The following is a 10,064-nucleotide window of genomic DNA, read 5'->3' as shown; positions in this document are numbered from 1 at the left end:
GGTTTGTATTTAACACTTGCAGCAGGCAAACCAACTGTGACCGACAGTCTGCTCTCCCCTCCTACTGTTGAACAAAGCGGTGTCCCATTCCAACACGAGCACTGCCTCCTCCGTGCCTCCTTGTCTGCTTCCTTCCTTGTTCCCTTCAGTGTTATCTAGGTAAGTACACACCCTCCAAATTATTCCTACTAAGGGCGTCTATGTGAAGGATGCAACATGTATGCGGAAAAAGTCAATGTGAGGCAGCCTACACAAGTGGTATTAAAATATTAACTTAAAGGTCCCATGGGGTTCCCTTTTATCTGCAAATGTTTTGAAGATATTTGATAGTGATGCCAAAAGCTTATGAATGTTCCTAATTTTGCTTTGCAGTGTCCACCTTTAATAAGAAAATAGTTAATAAGTGTATTAATGTCAACACATTTTTGTCCACCCTGTCCTTTCTCTGTTTTATGAAAATAAACAAGTTACTGTCACAAGTTAGTAATACCTTTTCACATTTTCCTTATTAACCAATCACTGCCAGATAATACTGATTGAAAGACAGGTCAGATTGCTGTTTTTAGAGATTTTATTTAGAAAAAAATGCAACTGTCACAGATTCTTTGAAGATACAAATTATTTGCAGTAATTTCATTATTTTCAAAAGACTTTTTTATCAATTAAAATGTATTATTGAGCAAGGGATAAATTAATTTTCTGAAAATGTACATATTATAATCACTATGTTGTAAAAACATGTTTATTCTCTTTTGACTTTGTCCCTGACAGGGTGGACAAATCTTATGATTTGCTCATTCTTTATCCACTTGCAGTACATTCATAAAAAGTATGGGAGCTTGACCAACATGCATTTACAGCAGTCTAGCGTCAACTTGATACAAGAGTTATGAAATTAAGTGAAAAACTGTAACTTTTGGGGGGAGAAATCACGATGTCTCAAAGGCATTTTTTGGTGATATTGACCCAATAAAAATCTCAGATTCCCTAGGATGTGTCCTCAAATTTTTAGCTCAAATTACTGCAAAAATTTCAACATAAATGATAAACTCAAGTTTTAGCTCTGCTCTAAATGCAGTAATATGTGTATGCAGAAGAGGAGGCTGCATTTACATTTCATGAGACAGCCATGCAATCTATGGTGACAATATCATCTACTCAACTGCATAACTCTAGTAATAGTAGTAGTAGCTTTATTGCCATTATATTGAGGTCCGACACCAACATAACAAAATTTCAATCATGCTCCTGAGCATAAAAACATTTAACACCATTTAATATTTATTATTATTATTATTATTATTATTATTATTATTATTATTATTATTATTATTATTATTATTATTATTATTTAATACTTTAAAGCTTAGTGTTGTAGTACTGTATTTATTCATTTTTCATTCTTCATTCTTGTATATATTGCACATGTTATTATTGTTATAATTAACATCATTACTGTACATATGGTTAGTGCTGCTCTGAAAGATGTTTGCTGCTGTAACACTGGAAATTTCGCCTGATGTGGAGAGTAATAAAGGATTATCTTATCTTATCTTATGTTATCTTATCTTATCTTGTCTTGTCTTAAAAAACAAATATAACAAAAAATAACTAATATATATATATATATATATATATATATATATATATATATATATATATATATATATATATATATAAATTTAAACATAAAAAGTGTAAAATCATCAGGCAGATAGCAGTAATATTTGAATCAGTGAGGTGAAGGTTTAATATTGCACAGCTACTAGTGAGTTTATGTGACTGAATGGGGTTGGGGTTGAGGGGGGTCAGGTCATGTTCGTTAATGTAACAGCTTTCTGGCCAAGATAGATGACAATTATAGCAGAAATATTGAATTCAAGTCAAGTTTTTTTTTGTTTAACATTAAAAACACTTCCCAGCAGTCTTAATTATTATTTAACTATTAATAATTTTGCAATTCACTTGAGTATTTTTGCATTGTTGTGTTTAATTAGTTCACCTATGTTCATCTAAAATGCACTTTTGTCCATACTCAGAAACAACCTTGATTACTTGGCATTGTATTTCATTAATTTGTGGACAATTACTCAGCTCGGTGCATTGGTTGCCATGGCGTGGTGTTACCTACCTACCCAGTAGTCATACAGGAAGATGAATCAGAGTTTATTTTTTCTCTTCAGCCTATCTTTGGACTCGTCTTGTTGCTGCGGTTAAATGTATCTAGCCTTACGTGACTCTGAAAATCTTTTACATGCACCAGATTCTCAAAGAGATGCAAAATAACTATAATGAAACGCAAAGATGACAATGGGTCCAACACATCTGTTTATTCAAAGGTTTTTTTATTCAATGAAAAAGCAATATTGAAGACATTTTTGTAATGAAATAACACAAACTGAACTACATGGTGAGAAAATCATGTAAATAAAGCAATATATATTTCTTGTTTTTCAACTTCCTCAAAGTAGATACTGCTTGCCTTGACGACAGCTTTTCATACTCTCGGTAATCTCTTCTGCCTCAACTGAACTTTTTCAAGAGTCAACTGGTGGAATTTCTTGTCTTCTTACTGTGTTTGACACCATAATTCGTGTTTCATTGAGATAATAGTGCCTTTAGAAATTTTTCAAATCGGTGGCAAGATGGGGCCACTGAAAATCTTGGGGTGGTAAACCAAAACCCAAAGCTATCAGTGAATTTCAGGGATTCTATAATGCTGCTATTGTATAGAGGCAAGATGAAAACTACTCTCAGTTTGAGAGTTGAAAAATCAAACAAAGTGATTATACTTTTATTACTTATTTTACAGGCAATGTTGCTAAACATCTAATGTGCAGGGACTAATGTAAGTACAGATAACATCTGGATTTGGGTTAGGTCAGAATCACCACTAGAGGAAGCTCAAGAGTGACGTCTGCTGCAGATGACAGGTTCGGCTTTTGACATCAGCATTTTGAAGGTGACTGTATGAATCGGGCATTTATGGTAAATTGCTGGAAAGGAATTAGCCCAAACCTGTATGTTGATCTGTTTGGTTCTAACAAGCATGTCTTGACCCATGAAATATCTATCTAGACAGCTGTCTTAGTTGATAAGGTGACGTTGTGGCTGTTTCATATGGGAGTGTACAACTGCCCAAAAGAGGCACTTGCTTTGGAAATATGATTTGAGATCCAATTGCCCATCCTCAGAGAGGATGCTCCCCAGACATGTAAAGGCATCAGTGTGTTTCAGCTTACAATCCCAGCAGACAATTTACAGCAGTACCCTGCTGGCATGGAGGGGGTTGATACATGACTTCTGATTTCTTAGTGCTTATGGTAAGACCAAAGTTCTTCACTGCAGAGAAAAAATGATTCAGCAGTCTTTGATATGATATAAAGATCGAAAGAGTGAAAACTAATGCCAACTTTTACATGCATTCAAATGTTTAACTGTATACAACTGCATTACTATGCTACAGATATTACTGTAAATGAATATATATTGTGATGATCCCTGAGGTCCTCTTTTAGATTGTTCTACAACTAAAATGTATTGTTTTTCGCTCTGCAGGTGGCTGCTTAAGGTGATCTGGAACACCCAATGTGTTCTTGAGTTCCTAAATTCTGACTACAGTCTTATAATTCCCTCCATTCCTTCCACAGATGCTACACGCCAGATTTGGTTATGTTGGTTTAGTTTCTTTTTTCAAATTTTGTCTTGCACCTTTCAGCACCCACACTCACATTACTCACTCATGCACACCCCACACCGCTGACTTTACTGACTTCTGCAACCCCCTAGAGACTTAGAGAAAAAGTCTGAAATCTCATTTCTATTGTTAGACTTAGAAAAGAGTTAAATTTAGCCACCTGTGTGCAAATAGCATTTGAGCCTTTCAACTGGTAGAATTTATCAGCAGTTGAATTAATCCGCATTCTACTCAGGTGGGATTTTAAAAGGACTATCTATCTATCTATCTATCTATCTATCTATCTATCTATCTATCTATCTATCTATCTATCTATCTATCTATCTATCTATCTATCTATCTATCTATCTATCTATCTATCTATCTATCTATCTATCTATCTATCTATCTATCTATCTATCTATCTATCTATCTATCTATCTATCTATCTATTGTTTCTAGCTTGAAATGATACATAGATAAGTGGTGAACTGCCACAGGTTAAAAAAGTAAGGTTATCCAAAACTGAAAAATAATGCACATTTCAGAATTATACAAAAAGGCCCTTTTCAGGGAGCAAGAAATGGGTTAACAACTTAAAGCTGTTCTGCAGCAATGGAGGTTGATCAACATGGTGGAGGAGGCATGATGGTCTGGGGATGTTTTGTTGGATCCAGGGGTCGGTTCTTGTACAGAGTGAGAGGAACTCTGAACCAAAACAGCTACCACAGCGTTCTGCAGCACCATGTAGTACCATACTATACCATGCAGTTATGATAATATATATGAATTATATATATATAAAATCATAGCATATATTATATATTTAACTCATATCCTAAATCATATCATATCAGTACTTTTGTATCTTAGTTTTCACTTTTGACTTACCATAATTACATAAAAGGAAATGCACTTTGCATATCATTGTTTTTGTGCGTGTCTGTGAGTGTAGGTGACGTCTCCGTGCACCTTAACGTATGGCTACTGTGTCTTTAAAGGGGTGGTGGTTCACGGCGAGGTAGCAATAGGTTTAATTTAGTCGTTAAGATCACATCGTCCATCCCGGAGCCTCTCTGCCCTTTTTTTTTTATTCCATCCACTGGTGTCTCAACAGCTTTTCCAAAGCGTCTCCTGGAAGCTGTCAGCAGCTGTGTTCATCCTGCCCGGAGCGATGGGAGGTACAGCCGCCGCGCATCTTATTTCCCTGTCGTGAGCACATCAACGTTAATTTCCGACCACAGCATCTGATCAGCATATTCATCATGTTTTCTCCCGTGACAGAGGCCGAGACGCGACAGAAACTGCTGCGCAATGTGAAAAAGGAGGTCGGTTGTGTTTAATGTTATTCATCTTGCACATCGCTGTTTATTTGTACCGGCGCTGTCAGCTCAGACACTGTGCATATATATATGTGTGCGTGTGCGTGGACATCGTTCATCGACTACGCCACAGGCCTGTTTATGATAAATCTGACGCTTTATTTCACCTAAATGCATTCAGACAGTGAGTGTATTTGTTGAGGCTGCCGGTGTGTTTGTGCTGCTGATCACTGGCGTAAGATGACGATGATGGTGATGGTAATGATGACGATAATACTGGTGATGATGTTGATGGTTTTTTTCTTCAAATCTACACATGTAAGAACTCAGATTCCTTCATTTCCACCCATACAAACGTGCTTCATTCTCATGTTTTCCCTGATTTAAAAAAAAAAGATGATTAAACCAACACTCCCCTTTAACACACCATCTTATTATCAAAACTCCAAGGTGTGACCTTTCCATCTTGTTTTATTTTGCATTTTAGCAGCAACAATTTCAAAAACAAAAATTCTGCATGCATTTTTTTTTTTTTAAATTATGAATGCATCTGGACATGAGATCCGTATGAATATGGCACACCATCCCTCCAAACTGCTCAGTGGATCCATGACTCCCCAGGGAAGGAAAACAGGATGTTTTATTCATCGCTAAGAAAGCTGGGCACTTCCAGACTTATTGTGCTCATGCTCCCCCTCACCTGTGACTCATTGCCTCTCAAAAAAAAAGATCTATGGCTCTTGTAGTTCAGATCTTGCACCAAGGAGGGGCTTAGCTAGAATGTATAGATTTAAAACCAGGAATATTGCAAAAATAATATGTTTAGTGTTTTTGTTGAGCTCGGATTGATATAGATGTGTTGTTTTTATTACAAAGCAGAGTCTTTATGAAGAAGAGAGATAAAAGCAACACTGAAAACCGATCTGTTGCAATAGTAGCTTCACAAATGGTGATGAACCAGACTTGAATTGTGAACATTTAACAGAACTCCAATACTAACATGTTTAAATATGGCGGCATCTTACTCTGTGTATTTCAGTAATTAAATTAAGCACAGAGCAAAGCATTAAATGGAATAATTTTATTGCTAAAATGACAAACAAATGTCTGTTGGTAGTCATTTTGTGTCAGTTTGTGTCTGTTTGTAGTCCATTTGCGTCAGGAGTCTTTTTGTGTCTGTAGTCATTTTGTGTCTATTGCATTGCTCAATACTCAATCAAGCTCTATATATTTCAACAAAATGACTTTATATTGTATTCGTAGTGAAAGTTTGCGTCATTTCTCTGTTTTGACTGAAGATAATCACAGCTTCTCAAAAAGCTGACATTTTATGAAGTGAAATTGAGAACAAAACCAAGTTTTCATGTCAGTTTGCTCGTCATGGGGAGTGTTGTTTACCCTGAGAACACACTTGTTTAATGTCTTCTGTGGCTCTAGAAGAGCTTTGTCAAGTCTGACAAAATAACACCCAGTGTTGTCATCGGGCTTTTACCAGGTTTGGTTTGGAGATTGTGAATTTATAAAAGAAAGCTTGCTTTATGAACATAGTAATATGATGTTGTTTTTTGCCTGACTGGAGATTTCATGCTGAAATATTCCCAAATTGTATTATTGGAAATATACAATGCTGTGTTTTTGGAGATTTACCCCTACAAGGGACTAAAAGTCAGGATATTTTGGCCTCTGTTGCTTCGATTGTAACCATATTTTACAACGCGTTTCTCGTAAACTGTCTAACTTTAGCTAGTGCAGCATAAAATTGTTGGAGTATCCATTTAGGGTGCAGGATACACTCTTCTGATAGTGCTTGCCTATGCATCTCAGTTGTGACATCCCAGAAGATCAATAGACGTCAAGAATCGAACTCCACTGGAATAACTAAGTGAAAAAAGTAAAAAAAAAAATTAAAAAAAAAAAACAGTCAAGACTTGAGTGGTGTTCAGGATTTCTGTGCCCTTCTTTCTGTGCTGAACTTGAAGTTATGAGATGGAAAGCAGACAATGGGACATAGAAGACCAGATGTTGCAATCTAAAGCTTCAAGGCTCATTGAAGGCATGGGAGTGCATGTCAGATGTGCCACTTACATGTGTAGAAGTTCTTTACAAAGACTGAAGGAATCACACAGAAGGAGGCTGTAGTTTTTGTCAAGGTTTTAAGATTTGTATATGAAAACTCTGAAAGATCAGATGAAGGATTTTGAGCTTAACATCACAGGTGGCCTTCGACTGCAATGCCCACTAATCTCAGAGCTCTGCTATTTATCACATTACATAAGTGTTTCATTCTCTCAGTCCAGTTTTTCATGACTTTATCAATCATTTTGCTCCTAATGACTTGCTCTCAATGTCTTCTGTATGTGTTTTAACTAGTGCTGTGTAAAAACACCAACATATTCAGGTCAAAAGCACCTCATGTTGCCTTTGCAGTTTTATTATAGAGAACAGTTTATTGAGTTCATATTTAAAAGGAGAAAGAGACATATTTCCTCATGTGCTCTACACACACAGCACCACGATAGATTGGTTAAATGGCAAATTAAATGTTCTATCGTACAAGACAGGGTTAATAGTGTGATTGACATGAAGTCAGAATGCGATGACGACATGGTGTGAGTTTAAGCACCAATGTCACTGTTTTTGAGGCTGGAGATGGAGGGAGCTAGAAGGTGGAGTATGAGAGAAATGAAGAAGAGAGATTTTAGTTTTTTTCCCTTTCTCAGGGCTCCAAGATGTGTTTAACTGCAACAAATCTAATATATATCTATAATATAGTTTTGGATGGCATGACTGTTGATTTTGTTTCGGGGTCAATATATAATTGCGGGACTTTTTGTAACATAGTTGACAGGTATCTTAGTTGACATTGCTGCTGTTTTCAGGCCTAAAATCAACATGGCTGCCTATAACCAAACACCACATTTTTACAGGAAGATTCTTCTAAATATTATATATACAGTTGAATAAAATTGAAAGTTATTTATAAAGATATTGTAGTGAACCTGTTAACATGCGATACACACACTACTTTATATTAAATAACTCAGAAAGCCTTGGAGTCTGGCCAGTCTTTTCTTCAGGAGGAAATGACATCATGTGGAGCAGGTCATGTGATCTGGAATTAACACACTTCCTTGAGAGGTGTTTTTGTAATGGGGAACTTAGTTGAAAGTGATTTCTGGGACACAGATACAATTTGTTATTTTCCATATAAAATTTGATATATTACCAAAAAATAAATATCTGTCATAATTATCTCAACTTAATAAAAAGAACACAATCAAAACAATTTTTGAATAAGCTCATTTTATTAGAAATACAGAAAAAACTTGCTGAAGCAGTAACTGTGACTTGAACTGAAGCAAGAAAAGTCCGAGGCACTCTGTACTTACTCAATTAAAAGTCCTTTATTAGCTACATGGACACCACCAACATGTTTCGACACCAAGTCTTCGTCAGGGCAACATTTGTAAATGAAACTGAACAGCAGGTAAGTCTACTTTTAAAAAACACTTAACAGGAAGTCACATGATCGTGTGTGGTCATGTGACTCCACCCAAGTATTCATTCATAAAAGACAAATAAAATATATACACTTTGGAATATTTTCACAGAGCAATAGGCAAGCATATCATCCATAATGCATAAATAAAGCTCATTATGTAACACTATATTTCAATAATAAACCATGATGCATCATGTTAACATATAGAAGAAAATAAATAATGAAAAAATTACTGACTGCAAGGCACTGTGTGTAGAATAGGAAAACAGTGGCATGAAACAGTGAGTAAACCCTCATCATCAAAGACAATCATTCAGAACACATTAATATATTTACAGAAACGGAGAAAAGTCTATTTCTTCATTTAGTCCAGGGAACACAGTTGCTTTCAAAGAGTGGATCCAGAAGGTTTCCCTCTGCAATAATCTTTTCAACCTGTCACCACCCTCGGGGAGTGTTCTCAATAACTTCAATTGCCATGATTGTGAGTTCATTAATGTTTGGTGTGGGTCATGTTCTTGAAATGTTTTGCAATCGGATATTCCATGTTTCCTTTACGGATAGCATATTTGTGTTCTGCAAAACGCTCTTTCAGTTTTCTTTTTGTGCGACCAATGTAAAAACACCCACAAACCACAGTCCAGTCGGTATACCCACATGTGTTGTATTACAGTTTGCAAAAGAACGACATTTAAAAGTGTAGGTGCATGTAGAGTCCATAAAATGTGTAGAACGATTGATCTGTGTGCCAATGGACACATGCCCCACATCTGAAGGTGCCAATGGGTTTTTTGAAAAAAGTCTCAAGTTTTGATGCTGGCAAATAGTTTTTGACGATTTTGTCCTTGAGGGTGGGGGCTTTTTTAAAGGCAAACCCTGGGGGGCTCCGAGAACAAGGGGCCCAGTGAAGGGTCACAAGCCCAGTATGGACCAGTTTTTTGTAATGGGTTTCTTGATTTTGTATGCCATGTTGCTAGTACTGTAAAGTACAGAAAATTCTGTTTTTTGTTTGTGATGGAGCTCGCTGTCCTCCTTATGAGAAGATTTCTTCTGTCCAAAGTTTTTGCTCGTGTTAGAGCCCCCACTCAGTGTCTTTGCTTTGTAGCCCCTTTGAACGAACCGCTGTTGCATTTCCGTAGCTTGGGTATTGAAGTCCGTTTGAGAGTTGCAGATGCGCTTGAGGACGTTGAAATTGCCCCAAATGGAATGTTTTCAATGAGACTCTTAGGATGGAAGGATTCAGCATGTAAAACAGTATTTCGATCCTGTACTTTTTCTGAACAGAGATGTGTGCTATTAAGCCTTGTTCATCCAGTGATATTAGAAGGTCCAAGAAGTTTATTTCTTTGTTGCTGAATTCCAAACTGAGTTTGATGTTAGGATTAGTGCTGTTTAAATATTGATGAAATTCTTGAAGTTGTTCTGTTGTACCAGTAAAAATGAAGAAAAGGTCATCAATGTAACGACCATAGTATTTGATGAGCTGTTTGAAGGGGTTTTCAGTGCTGTGCACATACCTCTCTTCCCATAGCCCCCAAAAATAATCCCGCATAGTTGGGGGCGT

At 36.4% G+C, this 10,064-nt stretch overlaps 1 protein-coding gene across 3 annotated transcripts in view; it reads left to right on the top strand.

Annotated features, from left to right (window-relative positions):
* Nucleotides 1-9: 9 nt before the first annotated feature.
* The window catches only part of sgsm1b (small G protein signaling modulator 1b), a 30,594-nt gene continuing 20,539 nt past the window's right edge, over nt 10-10,064 (top strand). Inside the window, exons 1-3 of one of the 3 annotated variants that reach the window (XM_023279772.3) lie at nt 10-159; nt 4,794-4,857; nt 4,961-5,004. In XM_023279772.3, coding sequence (XP_023135540.2) covers nt 4,851-4,857; nt 4,961-5,004 — 51 coding nt within the window. In that variant the 5' untranslated portion in view covers nt 10-159; nt 4,794-4,850. Of the gene's footprint in view, nt 160-4,653; nt 5,005-10,064 lie in introns of those variants that run through there. The other 2 variants (XM_055019109.1, XM_023279770.3) reach the window with 2 other exon arrangements.

This window comes from Amphiprion ocellaris, chromosome 17 (genome assembly GCF_022539595.1).
Source record: "Amphiprion ocellaris isolate individual 3 ecotype Okinawa chromosome 17, ASM2253959v1, whole genome shotgun sequence".
NCBI classification, from domain to species: domain Eukaryota; kingdom Metazoa; phylum Chordata; class Actinopteri; family Pomacentridae; genus Amphiprion; species Amphiprion ocellaris.
Note: the sequence above shows the minus strand (reverse complement) of the source record. Positions and strands in the feature narration are given on the sequence as shown.